The sequence below is a fragment of the Sesamum indicum genome, linkage group LG9, assembly GCF_026168435.1.
Source record: "Sesamum indicum cultivar Baizhima isolate 11 linkage group LG9, ASM2616843v1, whole genome shotgun sequence".
NCBI classification, from domain to species: domain Eukaryota; kingdom Viridiplantae; phylum Streptophyta; class Magnoliopsida; order Lamiales; family Pedaliaceae; genus Sesamum; species Sesamum indicum.
Genome location: NC_142665.1, coordinates 20,238,316 through 20,257,115, shown reverse-complemented (window position 1 = coordinate 20,257,115; position 18,800 = coordinate 20,238,316). Strand labels below are relative to the sequence as shown.

At 33.3% G+C, this 18,800-nt stretch overlaps 3 protein-coding genes across 4 annotated transcripts; 2 read left to right on the top strand and 1 right to left on the bottom strand.

Annotated features, from left to right (window-relative positions):
- Positions 1–485: 485 nt before the first annotated feature.
- On the bottom strand, positions 486–1,725 carry LOC105177977 (transcription repressor OFP7). The gene has a single exon (XM_011101297.3). It carries the CDS (start codon positions 1,677–1,679, stop codon positions 573–575), a length of 1,107 nt encoding a protein of 368 aa, XP_011099599.3. The 5' UTR covers positions 1,680–1,725; the 3' UTR covers positions 486–572.
- An 8,059-nt stretch (positions 1,726–9,784) lies between these two features.
- LOC105178355 (putative polyol transporter 6) lies at positions 9,785–11,962 on the top strand. The gene is made up of 2 exons (XM_020699138.2): positions 9,785–10,060; positions 10,314–11,962. Exons 1-2 carry the CDS (start codon positions 9,952–9,954, stop codon positions 11,708–11,710), a joined length of 1,506 nt encoding a protein of 501 aa, XP_020554797.2. The 5' UTR covers positions 9,785–9,951; the 3' UTR covers positions 11,711–11,962.
- A 2,752-nt stretch (positions 11,963–14,714) lies between these two features.
- Positions 14,715–16,764, top strand: LOC148786993 (putative polyol transporter 6). 2 transcript variants are annotated; one of them, XM_088884514.1, is made up of 2 exons: positions 14,715–14,950; positions 15,215–16,764. In XM_088884514.1, the coding sequence occupies exons 1-2, from the start codon at positions 14,851–14,853 to the stop codon at positions 16,609–16,611; spliced, it is 1,497 nt and encodes a 498-aa protein (XP_088740640.1). In that variant the 5' UTR covers positions 14,715–14,850; the 3' UTR covers positions 16,612–16,764. The 2 variants fall into 2 exon arrangements, with proteins under 2 accessions (XP_088740640.1, XP_088740641.1); XM_088884515.1 differs by having other exon boundaries at positions 14,722–14,894.
- The last annotated feature ends 2,036 nt before the right edge of the window (positions 16,765–18,800 follow it).

The window sequence follows — 18,800 nt, the reverse complement described above, 5'->3', positions numbered from 1 at the left end:
TAGAAATAGTTAAGTATATTACAAAAAATTTGAGTTTTCACTACATTATAAATAACTACGGCATAAAAATTATAGTAAATCAATACTATTAACAAAGATTCATAAAATCAAAGTAAAAATTTAAATTTTTACCATAATTAATCAACAATCGTCATGATTTTTAGTTATGATCAAAATATTTGCCATGATTTTGGCCACACATGCAGAAAACGGTTTATGACCGTTGTGAAGTCATGGTTGATTTTTTGTATTTATCACGATTTTTTTTCTTTTGATTATAATAATTAATCGTAGTAAAAAAAATAGATTTTTTTCTATTGGTCACTCAAATTAAAATTATCATAATAACTAATTATTTAGCAATTTGATTCGGGTTAAAAAATTTCAACCAAATTTATGGACATAAAACGATATAACAAACATTTCAATTATAAAAAGATTAAAAATAAGATAAACATAACTAGTGCATGGATTGAAGCATATCATGACTAAGAACCACAAATTTTCTTCATTAATGAACTGAACAGTACACTAGTATACAAAGAGCTAGAATAATCTTCAGCAAGACTTGACTAAAACGAAGCTGGCCTGGAAACCCGCCGGTGATTCCGAATAGAAGACTTGGAAGCCGCCCGAGAGAAAATGCTCTCCCAGATTTCAGAAAAAGCTTCGACGATCATCCCATGGTAATGCCTGGAATTCAACGACAGAAAGCAATGCAGCAGCTGTTCCAAGTCTTTCGGGTCGAACATCTGTTTCTCCAAAACCATGTCCATCATCGAGTTCTTGAAATCCTCGTAAGGGTCCTCTGATCTCTTCACGATCGCGAAACTTTCCCTCACTTTCCCATCAACCGTGCACGGAATTAGCTTGGTGAACACCGAGAGCCTCGCTGGAATCTCTACCTCGGCCGGCGGCGGCTGCGGATGCGGCTGCCTTCGCTTCGTGCGCTTGGAGACTCTTCTTTTGTTTCTCCTGTGTGTCAAATTTGTGGTGATATTGAAGACTTGCGTCTCCCGGATGGGCTGCAACTGATTGAATTCGGAGGAAGAGTCCGTGGAGAAGGTTAAAGATGAGGAGAGCATGGTTTCAGTCTCCTCTTCGTCTCTTTCGTCCTCGGCGCGGGTGCGGGCTCCTCCTTCACTGCTGAACCATCCGCTGTCGCCTGACGAGGTGCTGATGCGGAGTCTGCTCGGTACGTTGTTCTTCTTCTTTTTCCCGCGTCTTTTCTTCTTCTCGGCAGCTGACGGCGGCGGAGTTGGGGGCATGGGATGAGCGAGTGACAGGTCGTCTTCGGAGGAGCTGTAGATTTTCCGGCGAGGTGTGGTTGGTTCGTATATCTTGGCAACGACGTGCCATTTGTCTTCCTTCTGCCACTTGAATTCTTGCGACTCAGTCCCGTTGAGGTGGTCTTCTGGAGTTTGTTTATCGGAAGGCGAACCGCAGGCAGCGCCGAAGGATATGAAGGCGGAGGAGAGGCGGTGGTTGAAGGAGGGGCGATGGGGCCTGGAGAATGAAGGGATGGGATCTTCAGGGAGAATGGAAGGGTCTTTGGATCGGCAAGACTGCAAAGTGGTGGTGATCACTCTGCAGATCCTAAGCTTGAAGCGCTTCGCCATGGCTGCCGGTTTTAGCGTGTGAAGGTGGAGATGTTGTCGCTGTGTGAACTGTGTATACATGTGGAAAATGAGAAGTTTATATAGACTAGCTAGAGCCTGGCCCTAGAGCGTCTGCCACCAAATACATAGGATGGAAATTCTATCCAATGCCGCCTTCTTAATGTACCATTCAAAAAAAAAAAAAAAATCAATAATTATATATAATAAGTATATCACATTTATTATGCAATTAATTTAAAATTAAAACACTCATATCATCTCTCAGAAAATATAAATTATATTTTTTTAAAAAAATAATTAAAATCGCATTAAAAAATACTTCATTTATACATGTACCAATTCTGTTAGGATGAATCGTAAATATGGCTTTTAGTCCAAAAAAAAAAACATTATAATTGTATGCGTTATATGATTATATCTTGTTTTATATAACTTATTGATAATATGACGAGTTATTTCATTCATCAAATAGCTACAGTTTTATTCAATAACAATGATTCGGAAATAACATTTTACTATAGTAACAATCTTTTAACTTTATAATTACATGTATTTCCTTAAAAGTATAAAAGGATTACTAGCATATATTTGTATACAGAATCCTGAATGCGAGAAAAATGAAAAGTTTATGTGAATTTTTTGTTGATGTCAACGTTTTTCATATAAACACTAATGCAAGAGGTATCATTGTAAATTGATAATTACTGAAGGGGATACAAGTATAATTTCAAAAAAAAAAAATTAAGAAAAAATAAAATTTCGTACTTTAGAAAAGGATTTAAGTATATTTATCCGAATTCTTTTTATTGTATATTCAACTCTACTAATACAATTTGCAATAAAAGATTGGCATCGGAGGATACACTTGTCCATTACAATAATAGATCTTTGTATAAGGTATTATTTGTCTCGTCAGAGGCTCGTAATTTTACTTCCAAAACGTGTCTTGCTAGGAAAAAGGAGTAATAGGGCTTATTCTGCACTAAAATCTTTTGCTAATCACAAAAATAACATTGATATACGTCATTTCTATACGAAGATTTTTATCAAGGACAGATAACCACGACACTAAATAATATGGTGTGTATTCACAATGCCATAGCTAGATAAGTAAACTATTATATGTATTTATTTATTTATTAAATTACAACTAATCGAATCTTATAATAATAAAAAAAAACTATTTTAATAATTTTTCGACCACCTCAAACTTTCGTTTCTGAATCCGTCCTTGCTCTAAAATACTTTTAACATGCATATATAAAATGAAAAGATTTTGATTAATTGCATAACTAGAAATCAACTACATATACATACTATGTAATAATTACATAGTAGTAGACAACATTATTATTACTTACTATTTAAGAATCTTTACTTGGACAAAAGAATATTTATAGTATGAAAAGAGAAATGAAAAAGCCACTTTTTGTCTGGAAGATGTAAGCATATGACATATAAAGATGGATCATTAATGTATATAGCAGTACTCAAGTTGATAAACAAGACAAGGAGGCAGCCTTTTTGGTGAGGATTCAAACTTCTTCTTGCTCTTGCATGTTAAAGGCAGTGGAGATTCAATGGTCAATGCAAGCACCAATTTTCACTTAGAATGTAATAATACTATGTTCCAAGGTGGAATCCAAGGTATTACAATTCTTGAATTTAATAGCATTAGAGACTACCATATAAGCCCTCCTTTACTGTTCGGAATTAAGTCGGAAAGTAATATGTTGTTCGGTTGAAATTTGGCTGGCCAGTATAGAAAAGCGTCGTCTCATTTCGAGATTAAGAGAGCGTTTGGTTAAATTTATTTAAAAGATTTTTTAAGCTCATACAACTTACAAGATGTTAGTCTTATTTTAAAAATAAACTTATAAGCTCATAACTTCTTATTTTTAAAACTTACAAGTTTTTTTTAAAAAAATTTATCGAACATTTTATAGCATCTTATAAACTTTCAAATATTTTATAAAATATTTTAAAAAGATTATAAACTCGTTAAAACACGCTCTAAATTGGATTGCTTCTAGATTAGAATCCCACAATGGGATAATTTTCCCACAGCCCAAAATGTCCTTGTTATTCCCCAAGGGATTTACCTAATTGTCCTTGAGTTTGGCTAAAAGCTAACCACTCATAACAAGACACGTTGACATCAAGTTTGACCAGATGTATTTGTTGGCATGCTTGCATTTGTCCTATTTTCTGCTTTCATGAGTTGACAAGTGACACTATGTTTTTGTCTTAATAAATGTTATTTTGTTGTTTCGTTCATTTATCTCGTATCAAAAAAATAGAAAATAAACACAAGATAAATAAATAGAAAATAAAGAACCATAGAGATAAACAAATTGCGGGGACAAAAATGCCCCTGCAAAATCAGGCTTCATGGATAATTCCGTGGTATTCCCATATGGATTTTTCTTTCAAATTTTTAGGCGTATAGTGATAAAATAACAATTTAAGGAGTCTGTCAATGTTGTTCAAAACAATTCATATCCACGTAAACTATCGATTGTTAGATCATATATGATATCATTATCATATATTAATTTAATAATCCACAACTTATATAGATACAAATTCACATATATAATTTCAAATTTTCCCAATTTAAGGGTGCATAATATCAATAAGACATAATTGGGGGGGCGGGGGGGGGGGGGGGGGGGGGTTGGAAGAGTATGCCCCAATTTCCCTTAGTAGAAAGACACAAACCATGATTCGATTTTTTGGACTATGGATTCATCATAATTGTAAACGTACGTACCATACCGGAAAAGGGAGAAAGATTCACGTATGCCCAATCCATATTTTATATATGGGCCTTGGGAGAATGTACTATCTATATTACTTGCACCGTTCCACAAATTAAAAATATTAATTCCAGAAATATAGGGTAAATTACAAGATTTGGCATAATTACGTCGACCCCTTTATTATTAAAAAAATTACAAATATTCCCTCAAATAAAAAATAATTATGCAACCCTAGAAAGTGAAGTAGCATTACTATTTTTTTTAAACAATAAAAAAATAAATTTGAAAAAATATAAAAAATCTAAGGGTGGGTAAAAACAAATAATTTATAAAGAATATTAGTTCATAAATTTTTTATAGAAAATTATAAAATCCAAAAGAGCATTTTGGATATTTCACCACAAAAATGGGATGCAAATTGAAAGGAATGAACTCGTTGTTAGATGGACGTTAAAATCAAAAGAATATTTATAATTTTTCAAACAACAACAAAATATTTACAATTATATCGAATCTTAAACTAATTATGTCGAACAACTAAAATCTAGAGAATAAATCCATCTCATCAGCCTTCTTAATAATATTTTACATGTTAAATACCTCACCACCAAAACACTTTAATAGGGTTGTATATGCTAGTCATATTCTACTTGAATAAAAATGCCAAATAACCACTTCTTCTTATTTTTTTTTTTTTGGGTAAATGTAAGTTTCATTAATAAAACAAGATCGTATAGTATAACAGTGTTCAACTGGTGGTTTCTCCCTCGACAGGCCAAGGGGTACGCCATAATCTATATAACGCATATGAACAAACAGAACGAGATAAATTAACACTGATAATCCTCTGTCTAATATCTTCTACAATAATGGAGGCCATGATATTCGATGGTCGCTCTGTACGCTCAAAGCGTCTCAAATTTCGTTTATGATTTGACAAGTCTTCTTTCTACTAGTATGGGCCCATATAATATGTTAAATCTTTTTCCAACCAAAATAAACATCCCAAAAAATTTGGGTATATGTCAAAATCCCTTAACCATCTTTGGGTTCTCTCAAATGTTACTCTAATAAAGAGGGGTTCAAATAGGCCAAAGAGATAACAAATTCATTCTACAAGTCTATTCGATTTTCACTCGTTTTCTACTCTTCACACGTGTCTTAGGACTCCTTTTTAATTTTCCGCATCCTCTACATGATTTGATACGTTAAACTTGTTAGATCCTATGATTTTACCTAAAATTTCTTATTTTATTCTTTCAAGCATCTTACCGATTTAAATATCAAAATTGTAACTCTTATTTTACAAGTTAGTCCTTCTCGTGTTTTAAACTATACAAAAACTTTCGATCTATGTATTGGTACTGAATTTTAATACGCATCAGTTTCAAAAGAAGATATTATTTTTAAAATAAAATAGTAATCATAAATATTTATATTGGATCATGAAGAAAATGATAATTACACCATAGTTTTAAAATATTTACATATAATACATAAAATTAATATTTTTGTAAATTATAATAATAATAGAAATAATTTATAGATATTTTAATACATATATATAACTAACACCTGTTTAATTTAATACTTTAAAATCTAAAATATGTACATATAAATCTATAAAAATGATAGTGTTATTAACTTTTTTAGAATTTAAGTTAGGTTCAACTCGTCGGGTCTCGGGTTTTGGCAAATTCTTCCGGATCCAACCAATTGCCATTCCCACTTAAAAGAAATGGTAATTAAATAAAATTAATATAAAATTTTAAGTATTGATTATGATTAATTAATATTTATTATAATTTTAATTATGATAAATATTTGATCTTGATAAAACATATCGGCATTATGTGTGGTGAAGATCTCTAGGCAATCTGATACGTATATTACCTACTTAATTACTGCCTCCCAAACACTACCTAACTTAAAAGGTAGAAAAGGTTTGGATATGATGTTCTCCTGCCCACATGAAATGTTGGATGCAAACGAGGCTTATTTTAATTGGTGAAATTACGATTTTATGATTTTAAAATTTAATGGTTCGAACTTTGCTTTATGTGTGGAATATTATTTTATTATAATTATATGTATTATTTAAATTTTATTTATTTAATATTGTTGATTAAGGTATAACTATGATAATTACTTTTATTAGATATTAATATGTGACAAAAATTTAAAAAAAATACAAAATATGATTAGCACACTTTTTAAAAAAGAAAAAAAAAATAGAAATTCAATTTTATGGAATATATATTATTTATAGGAAAAAGATATAGTAATTGAATTTGAAATAGAAAAAGGTATTTGTGACGTGTGTTGATATAATTTTAAGTGTCTTGTTCTGGTACACCACAATATTCACGGTTTCAACCTTTTAATATGAATTCTATAAGCTAAGGTTGATGTCCGGTGATCAAGTTCTATTGAATGTGGGGATATTTGCTCATTTTATGTAAATTATTGTAATTTATTTTCAATTATATTGATGTATTGATTGAATCGAGAGTTATTGCGATTTGTTATTTATTATTTTTAGTATATTGATATATTGATTGCACTGCTAGAAAAATTGAAATCTATTAAACAATTGTCTCACTTTAACATGCCTCGTCGCGTGCGAAACATGCACTTCAATAAAAAATTTGAACCCAAAATGTTTTTTTTTTTTTTTTTTGCATGACTTGATACCTTATTAAATAACCACATTATTTAAAAGTTTAAATGTTATAAAAATTTATTTGTTAGACAGAAGCAAATGTTTGTGATATCATCCTAGGACCTAAATTAATCTGATGTATTGCACCTTCCCACCGTATAATGATCCAAGTACCTACATACGAGGTAGGGAAGAGAAGATATTTTATCTGCTACAGTGTCCATCGTAGTCGTGGTGAACTCCCACCTTCTGTATAGCGACGTCAAAGGAAAAAATGGTCTATGAGTGTCGTTTTCGGCCCGTAAGCCCATTCTCATTGGCCATCAAGGTTGACTATACCACACAGTATAATTGACCACTGATGATCCCCAACTCATACACATGAGATCACACTGGTGAACCTGTTGACTTCAATCACTCGCCAGTTTCTGGGCAACATGAGACTTTTTCTTGTACATCCCTTTTTACTTTTATTTATATATATATATATATATATCCATTTTTATCGAACCAAATAGGCTCTAAATATATTTTAGATACTTTTATAATTGATGAGTTATAAATTGTATTTAGGTTATGTTATTAGTAAAGTTGATGGATCATAAATTGTTGTATTTTATGAAATATAGGGAGGTAAATCACTATTTATTTTTCATAAGGGGATAAATTTTTACTCATTTACGATATCACAAGGGGGTTCCTTACATTTTCTTCTATATAAAACCTTTAAGTTTTAACTTGAAATTTCAGATGACATTTGGATTGGTTCATTCGATTTTTAATAAAGTATTTAAAAATATGATTTCAAATGATTCTGTATTAAAAGAATTTTAAAATCCATCAGCATTCAAGTAAACATAATTAAAGTTTAGAGCCCAAAGATTTGAAATCAATTAAATTAATTAAGGGTGCATTTGAATTATGGATTTGGATTTTTAAGTGAAGAAATTGAAATTACTCTATTTAAAAAGCATTTGAAATTCATCAATATTTAATTAAAAAAAAACTAGGATTGGCTTGCTTTTTTCTATTTTCATTTTTTTAAGAAAATATATATAAATTATAATTCTATCTAGAATTTATCGTTTTAAATTATAATATAATATTTTTTAAAAAATTTAATTATCTTGAAATATGTTTTAATATGTAAATGGGCAAATTATTCCTAATAAAATTTTAGCAATTTATCCCCTATTTAGGAAGGTAAATTGCATAATTTTAAAAAACATAGGGGATAAATTGCTAAATTATTCATAGGGAGATAATTTGTACATTTATCATATCACAGGAGGCTAAATTGGATATTTTCCATGATAGCGTGGTTGGGGGTATAGGGTTTGTTATAATTATACTGAATCACATCGAGTCGAAAATTTAATTTATTAAAATTTCTGCACACTAAAATAGCATATACACCAAAAATTGAATTGAAGTTTTCAATTCAACCCAGTTTATAGATCAAACTATGCTTATACATCTCTCATACTCTAATGAACATGAGGAGATACATTTTCACCCTTAAGATGGTAGTCGGTCGTTAAAGATTTTTTTAATCTGAAATAAGTAAATCAGGAACAAATATAAATTTTTATTAAGTTTTTTTTGTTAATATCAACAAATTCAATGAATTTTGAGACAAAACAAATATTATGTGGGGCACTTGCCTATATTATTATATAGTATGTCAAGCAACTTGACGTTCAAACCGCAACGCTATATATGATATAAATGTCAAAGAACAAAATTTGACTACTCCTTATCTGCTGTCGATGCGGGACGCTGCCTACGTCATTATATAATTTTCCAAAGAACTTGATGTTCAAGTCCCATCCCAATATATAAAATAAATATCAAGGAATGAAATTTGACTTTGGAGTCCATCCAAACGACGCCTTAAATGTATTTTCTATGTACATGTATATCCAAATTTATCACATGGTTCCAAAATCCAACCATCTGACACTAATAAACTTGGCTATATTTATTGCAATTGACACGAAATGAAGTCCAAATTAATCAGCTAAAAAATGTCGAAACTGGCGTCTGATCCCAACACCGTATTATTGGATCGGATTCGTTTATAGGATCTTATCCACATCTTGTCCAAACAAATTTGACTATGAATTATCCAAATAATTACACAGTTCCAATGTGGATAGAAAATAATTACATTATTAATCTTCTTAACAATCTGAACCATTTTGACAAAATCATGGAATTCAGTTAGAATTTGGAGATTTTCCAAAGGAGATGGAATCCTCAACAGTCAATATATATACATTTATGGAAAACTTTTACATATTTTTGCAATTTTCTTCTCAACTCTATCCATTCAGTTGTTTCCATATGTACATCATAGATTATCTCTGTGAAAATTATCCACAAGAACTTTATGAAAAAAATTGTAATTTTAATTCTGTAAGTATGAAGTATGATAATATCAGTCTTGTGTTAATCTATTTAACAATTTTAGTCTTGTGTATTACCACTTGTTATGTGATTGATATAATTGAAAAAAAATAATTGAATAAGATTTGGATAAGAATTTTTCTAATTAAATACTATACTTCAAATATGTCAAGAAGTTGACTCGTATTTTGTTTAGACTTCTGATGTGGCTCGACAACTTTTCTTATCCAAATAATTTTAAAGTGTCTTCTACGACTGCATTCAATTGTCTTTTTGTTACTTAGTCGGAGATTTTTTTTCCACATAAAATGCCTCGCATTCGCATGCAATTATAGTGGTTAAGTCATAAGTGTGTGTAGTGGGGGATTTCCTGGGGCCTATCCATTGAACCGTTTACTTTCTTGGTCGACCTAAAACTATGTCTTTTTCTTATATATAGTTTGCAATTGTTGCGAGTTTTGTGCTTCAGGGGTTGTGAAAAAACCAGTTGTTTGTGATAATGACGATGATGACGACGGAGACGGGCGAGATTAGCCGGAGAAAGCTTAACAAGTATGCCTGTGCTTGTGCTGTAGTGGGCTCTATGATATCTATCATATTTGGCTATGGTGCGTTCTCTCTCTTTCGCCCTCTACATGTTCATATGTTATGGTTTAGTCGTGTTAACGACAAAAATTAACATTGTTGTTAATGATTTCGTTTGTAATATAAGGATACAGTCCATCCAAGATTGGTGGATTAATTGATATGTGAAATCTTGACAAGACAACAAGCATGACATGTTTGATTTGGCAATTAAAAAGGATCGTCCACTCATGCCGACATGTTTAACTAAGTAGTCTTGTTATTCTTAATTTGCAGATACTGGTGTGATGAGTGGTGCCATGATTTTTATTAAAGAAGAGTTCACAATCAAGGAAGGACAAGTCGAAGTCCTCGCCGGGATCCTAAACCTGTGCGCACTCGTGGGGTCCTTGTGCGCCGGAAGGACCTCTGATTACATCGGCAGAAGATTTACGATAGTCATGGCTTCTGTAATCTTCATGTTGGGTTCAATTCTCATGGGGTATGCCCCGAATTATGGAGTTCTTATAGCCGGAAGGTGCACGGCGGGTGTCGGTGTTGGCTTTGCTTTGATGATAGCGCCGGTATACGCTGCCGAGATATCATCAGCCAACACCCGTGGTTTCCTGTCATCTTTACCGGAAATCGGCATCAGCGTGGGCATATTGCTCGGCTACATTTCCAACAACGTGTTTGCAAAGTTGAGCCTGGAACTTGGGTGGAGAATGATGCTTGGAATTGCGGCGGTCCCATCTCTTTTCTTGGCCATTGGGATTCTCAAGATGCCCGAGTCTCCGCGGTGGCTCATAATGCAAGGAAAAGTCGGGGAAGCCAAGAAAATACTGTATAAAGTATGTGATGATAGTGAAGAAGCTGAACAACGGTTGAAAGACATCAAAAGGGCCGCCGGAATAGATGAAAACTGCACCGCTGACGTCGTCAAAATCCCGAAATCAAGAACCGAAGGTGAAGCCGGAGTGTGGGGAGAACTGCTCATCAGGCCAACCACTACCGTCCGCCGTATGTTAATTGCCGGCGTCGGGATCCATTTCTTCGAACATGCGACTGGAACTGAAGCTGTGATTCTATACGGCCCGAGAATCTTCAGAAAGGCCGGCGTCATGGCGAGGAGGAAGCTGCTGATGGCTACAGTCGGAGTCGGCCTGACAAAGCTGACATTTATAACGATTTCCACCTTCATAATCGACAAAATAGGCCGTCGAAAACTGCTGCTTTTCAGCATTGCTGGCATGATTGTGACGTTGACGGGGCTAGCCACCTGCCTGACGGTGGTGGAGCGCTCCGACGAGAAGCTGTTGTGGGCGCTGGTGCTTAGTTTGATCTTCGTCTACGGGTTCATAATGTTCTTCAACATCGGGCTTTGCCCTGTTTGCTGGGTTTACAGTTCCGAGATATTCCCGACGAAGCTGAGGGCGGCGGGGGTCAGCATCAGCGTGGGGGTGAACAGGGTGATGAATGCCACGGTTTCAATGACATTTTTGTCTCTGTCGTCGGCCATAACCATTGGTGGGGCCTTCTACTTGTTCGCCAGTGTGTCAGTGGTGGCCTGGTTTTTCGTCTACTTCTGCTTGCCGGAGACGAAGGGGCGGAGCCTGGAGGAGATGGAGGAAGTTTTTAGTAAAGATGGCGATGACAAGAATGAGAAGAAGCAATTGGAGCTTGTGAAGAGTTGATTGTATGTCGCCTTTGTTGTGTTTGATCATCTAAAACGAATCAATCCCTTCTGTCACAACAAGAATGGAGATTGGAATTTAGAATTGTAGTTAGGTAGTGAAATGTAATGCAAAAACTTCCTAATGCATCCACTTCTTTAACAAATAGTTGGATTCCGCAACTGGAATACAAAATACAACATGATTTTGAAATAGAAAATTAAATTCAAAACAAGTTGAATTTGAATGTCATGTTTGAGCTCTTTACTCTGAGTTAAGTGTTTACTCCATGTCTTTTTATTCCTTCATTAATAGATTTGAGGATAGGTATATCAGGACATGCATGTTAAGGAAAAATTGAATAAAGACCATTACAACAAAATTCTTATCCTTAATATTAAATAAATTAAATCTAATCAACATCAATTATTCAGTAGACACAAAATATGGGATTCCGAACCCATAACCTCTAAGATCATGAGACCTCAAGCAATTTAATACGAAACATGTTGGCAGATGCATGCTGTGGGTGGGGGTATAGAGAAGCAATTATATTCCTTTTCAAATTCATATGTCATCTTTTCTTTCTTTTTTTTTGAAAGAAATTTGAATGTCATCTCAATTGTCTTTTTCAACACATAAATTTGTAAATTTTATAATAATATCCGTTTAATTATATATGATATGTTTTAAAGTTTTAAAATTCCTAATTTATTTAAAAGGCGTTTTTCCTAACGCGAAAAAAGGCTGATCAGTTATACAAGTTAGGTTTCGTTTGATTAGGTCATGTACCCAAAATGTAGGGTCTTTTTCTAAAGTAGAAAAAGTCTTGATCAATTATACTCAATTTTTTATTTCAACATTTAATTATAGTCATTTATATTTGTGTGTGAGGATGACCAAAGAAGCTTTTATATGTGATTTAATTTTATCTTCTATTGATAATCAGTATGTAATTGTTATAATTGTCAGTTGTTGTTAGATTATATATACTTGATATTGATTATTATTATCGATTTATTCAATAAATAATAATTCATCACTTTCACTTTAAACAAAATCATCTAAAGTAAGCGATCATCAATTTATTATTGAAAAGACTGCTTTTTATTTTAAGACTTTTGCCTTTGAGATGCTTGAATTAAGTGGATTTAAGTAAAAAATTGTTAGAAACTCCTTATTAGTTTATGCGACTTATTGATACAATTATAAATATTAAATTATTTTCTCAAATACTTCAACTTAAACTTTTTTTCACCTTTTAACATTCTAAACTTTCACAATTCCTTAACTTACACCCTTCTTAAAATAATTTACTCCCACCACAAACGTCGGAGCTTTTGCGAACGCCCCTGAAAAATATAGATAAAAAAACACTATTGTATGGAGAAAATAATCTTGTAGGAAGGTGATGAAAAAAGGAAGTTGGGAAAATATGTGACGTGGCTTGCAACTCGATCGGCGCCTCATCATGTAAGATATTGTCCGTGATGTTATATATGAGCCTCACAATTTTAAAGAAGCATCGCTAAAGAGAGGAAGCAATGGAATTTATAAATTACTCAAACTCCTCATCTGCAATCGATGGGGACACTTGCTTATATCATTGTATAGTCTGTCAAGCATCTTGACGTTCATGTCGCAACATTATGTCTTAAATAAATATCAAAGAATGAAATTTGACTACTACTTATCTGCTAGCGATGCGAGACGCTGCCTACATCATTATATAATTTTCCAAACAACTTGATGTTCAAGTCCCATCATAATACATGAAATAAATGTCAAGGAATGAATTTGACTTTGGAGTCTATCCAAACGACGCCTTAAATGTATTTTCTATGTACATGTATATCCAAATTTATCACATGGTTCCAAAATCCAACCATCTGACACTAATATACTTGGATATATTTATTGCAATTGGCACGAAATAAAGTCCAAATTAGTCAGCTAAAAAATGTCGAAAATGAAGTCTGATCCCAACACCATATAATTGGATCCGATCAGTTTATAGGATCTTATCCACATCTTGTCCAAACAAATATGACTATGAAATATCCAAATGATTACACAGTTCTAATGTGGACAGACAATAATTACATTATTAATCTTCTCAACAATCTGAATCATTTTGACAAAATCGTGGAATTCAGATAGAATTTTGAGTTTCCCCAAAGGAGATGGAATCCTCAACAGTCAATATATATACATATATGGAAAATTTTACATATTTTTGTAATTTTCTTCTCAACTCTATCCATTCAGTTGTTCCCATATGTACATCACAGATTATCCCTGTGAAAATTATCCGCAAGTAAATTATGGAAAAATTATAATTTTAATTCTGTAAGTATGGGTATGATAATTTTAGTCTTGTGTTAATCTATTTTACAATTTTATCTTATAAATTTAAAGATTTGTCACATTGAGAATAAAATGGCCGAAAATGTACACCAAATATTAGGTAGGTTGCGTGCATGTAGGCACTTTTCCGACAATTTTTTGAAAAATCCCGATTATTTTTATTTTTAATATTAGAAATTTTTTGGATTATAAAACAAAATTATCAAAATGAATCATATAGGACTAAAATTATCACTCTCGTACTTACAGAACTAAAATTACCCAATTTTACTTTTTTAAATGTAGCAGTCTTCTTGGTTGGACTTTGATAAGAAAATTTTAATTTAAATTGAGTTTTAGTAGTTTTGAACGTTCATAGTATAAGTGTATTACACTTGTTATATGATTGATATAATTAAAAAATAATAATTGAATAAGATTTGGATAAGAATTTTCCTACTTAAATACTATACTTAAAATATGTCAAGAAGTTGACTCGTATTTTGTTTAGACTTCTGATGTGTCTCAACAACCTTTTCCTATCCAAATAATTTTAAAGTATCTTCTACGACTGCATTCAATTGTGTCTTTTTGTTACTTAGTCGGAGATTTTTTTCCCACATAAAATGCATCGTATTCGCATGCAATTATAGTGGTTAAGCCACAGTGAGTGTAGTGGGGATTTCCTGGGGCCTATGCATTGAACCGTTTACTTTCTTGGTCAACCTAAAACTATGTCTTTTTCTTATATATAGTTTGCAATCGTCGCGAGTTTTGTGCTTCAAGGGTTGCGAGAAAACCAGTTGTTTGTGATAATGACGATGAAGACGGTCGAGATTAGCCGGAGAAAGCTTAACAAGTACGCCTGTGCTTGTGCTGTAGTGGGCTCTATGATATCTATCATATTTGGCTATGGCGAGTTGTCTCTCTTCCGCCCTCTACATGTTCATATATTATGGTTTGGTCGTGTTAACGACAAAAATTAACATTGTTGTTAATGATGGTAACGTATTTCGTTTGTAATATAAGGATACAGCCCATCCGAGATCTGTGGATTAATTGATATGTGAAATCTTGACAAGACAACAAGAATGACATGTTTGATTTGGCAATATAAAAAGGTTCGTCCACTCATGCCGACATGTTTAACTAAGTAGTCTTGTTATTGTTAACTTGCAGATACTAGTGTGATGAGTGGTGCCATGATTTTTATTAAAGAAGAGTTCACGATCAAGGAAGGACAAGTCGAAGTCCTCGCCGGGATCCTAAACCTGTGCGCATTCGTGGGGTCCTTGTGCGCCGGAAGGACCTCTGATTACATCGGCAGAAGATATACGATAGTCATGGCCTCTGTATTCTTCATGTTGGGTTCAATTCTCATGGGGTATGCCCCGAATTATGGAGTTCTTATAGCCGGAAGGTGCACGGCGGGTGTCGGTGTTGGCTTTGCTTTGATGATAGCGCCGGTATACGCTGCCGAGATATCATCAGCCAACACCCGTGGTTTCCTGTCATCTTTACCGGAAATCGGCATCAGCGTGGGCGTATTGCTGGGCTACATTTCCAACAACCTGTTTGCGAAATTGAGCCTGGAACTTGGGTGGAGAATGATGCTCGGAATTGCGGCGGTCCCATCTCTTCTCTTGGCCATTGTGATTCTCAAGATGCCCGAGTCTCCGCGGTGGCTCATAATGCAAGGAAAAGTCGGGGAAGCCAAGAAAATACTGTATAAAGTATGTGATGACTGTGAAGAAGCTGAACAGCGGTTGAAAGACATCAAAAGGGCCGCCGGAATAGATGAAAACTGCACCGCTGACGTTGTCAAAATCCCGAAATCAAGAACCGAAGGTGAAGCCGGAGTGTGGGGAGAACCGCTCATCAGGCCAACCCCTATCGTCCGCCGTATGTTAATTGCCGGTGTCGGGATTCATTTCTTCGAACATGCGACTGGACCTGAGGCTGTGATTCTATACGGCCCGAGAATCTTCAGAAAGGCCGGCGTCATGGAGAGGAGGAAGCTGCTGATGGCTACAGTCGGAGTCGGCCTGACAAAGCTGACATTTATAATGATTTCGACCTTCATAATCGACAAAATAGGCCGTCGAAAACTGCTGCTTTTCAGCATTGCTGGCATGATTGTGACGTTGACGGGGCTAGCCACCTGCCTGACGGTGGTGGAGCGCGCCGACGAGAAGCTGTTGTGGGCGCTGGTGCTTAGTTTGATCTTCGTCTACGGGTTCATAATGTTCTTCAACATCGGGCTTTGCCCTGTTTGCTGGGTTTACAGTTCCGAGATATTCCCGACGAAGCTGAGGGCGGCGGGGGTCAGCATCAGCGTGGGGGTGAACAGGGTGATGAATGCCACGGTTTCAATGACATTTTTGTCTCTGTCGTCGGCCATAACCATTGGTGGGGCCTTCTACTTGTTCGCCAGTGTGTCAGTGGTGGCCTGGTTTTTCGTCTACTTCTGCTTGCCGGAGACAAAGGGGCGGAGCCTGGAGGAGATGGAGGAAGTTTTCAGTAAAGATGGCGATAACAAGAACGAGAAGAAGCACTTAGAACTTGTGAAGAGTTGATTGTATGTCGCCTTTGTTGTGTTTGATCATCTAAAACGAATCAATCCCTTCTGTCACAACAAGAATGGAGATTGGAATTCAGAGTTTGTAGTTAGGTACTGAAATGTAATGCAAAAACTTATAAGCTCCTAATGCATCCGCTTCATTAACAAATACGATAGGTACATCACAACATGCATGTTTGGAAGAAAACAGAATAAATTGATTACAATCATTCCAATCGGATATTAATATCTATAAAAAATTATTACAATAATATATTCTAATCAATTAATCAAAATCTTAGTGAAAAGTTAAAAAATTAAAAGTTACATGTTGGCAGATGCATGCTTTGGTTGGGGCTATAAATAAGCAATTATTATTCCTTTTCAAATTCATATGTCATCTTTTCTTTTCTGTTTTTCTAAAGGAAATTTAAATGTCATCTCAATTGTCTTTTTCAACACATAAATGGTAAATTTTATAATAATATCCGTTTAATTATATAAGATATGTCTTAAAGTTTTAAAATTCTTTATTTATTTAAAAAAAACGTTTTTCCTAACGCGAAAAAAGACTGATCAATTAGTTTTCATTTGATTAGGTCATGTACCCAAAATTTAGGGTCTTTTTCCAAAGTAGGAAAAGTCTTGATCAACTATACTCCATTTTTTATTTCAACATTTAATTATAGTCATTTATATTTGTGTGTGGGGATGACCAAAGAAGCTTTTATATGTCATTTAATTTTATCCTATAAAACTAATATAAGATTTAATGATTGAGCCAAAATAATAAAAAAATATTTTGCTGTTAAGTTTTGGAGGAAAAACTACGTGCTATTTGTTAACTCCATCGAGAATGCAGGAAAATTCTCAGTGAAAGTACTTTTTGAAGGAACTTACGGGATAATTAATCAATCAAATAAAAAATTCTATTCGAAATTGTTTTTTAGTTTTTTTTCAAAGTTTTGTATTTGATTCGATTTTGATTTTTAGTTTCGGTTTACCGATCTGTAATGAATACGATAAATATTAATTTTATTTATTTTTAAATTTAATCTTTACACACATATTATTTATATTATTTTTGTTGTTTTACTAATTAAAAATTATAAAAATAAATAAAAGTGGAATTATTATTTTTATTTACCTTTAATATTTTTAACAAAAATTCAATATACCATTTTGGAGTACTAAATTTTCAATACGGATTCTGTACTTTGTGGGACGCGGATTCTGTACTTTGTGGGCCAATACAATTTGATGGGCCCCACGGACCCAGATGCTTACTTGTGCCTTGTTAATGGGCCTTACTGGCCGAAGAGGTTCTTGTGGAGCCCAATATTCATATGGCCTTTTAAGATTTTTTTTTTTTCTTATTCTGATTTCTCTCTTAATTTATTATTCAAATAGATAAATAACTATTATTAAAATATGCTAACACTCATACAGTAATAGAATTTAAACATAAAGAACTGAGTTAGGTATCATTAACATAAAAATAAAATTTAATATTTCTAACTTATATAAAATTATACAAAAGTATTAATTTTATGATATTCATTCACATTTTCATGCCAATTTATTAAGTTCTCGTTTATTAGGCTGAAGCGAGTTAGACTAATCAAATGTTTACATTCAAGCATCCGAGCCCAAAAATAATTTCCAACCTAAATACTAAACACTACTTGGATTTGATAACTTATTCCCTACCCCAACAGTTCGAGTCAGCCAAAAATCGGTACGTACAATTCAAATTTAACATAATAAATGAGCCAAAATATTTTAGCACAATGAATCCAAATACAAAGAAGTAAACAATTTCAAAACCCTAGATACGAAGTTTAAGAAAACAATTTATAGTTAAAAGGATAGTTGAGTATATTTTGCATCACTGAACTATGCATGTAATCGCATTTATCCTCACTTAAGCTAAAAAGGTAACAAAAAATTGCCTAATAAAATAATTTGGTATTAATCAGACAAAAATATCCTTCATACTTACCTCCTACATTTCTTATTTTATTCCCTCATGTGTGTTTTATTAAAAAATCTTTCCCATTTTTTTTTTTGTGATTTAAATTTTACTCAAATTTATTAAAATACATATTTATGTAATACAAAAATTATTTGCAAGTTCAATACATGCATATATATATATTTCACCAAATGAATTATTTATGGTAAAAAATTCATGTAAATACATAA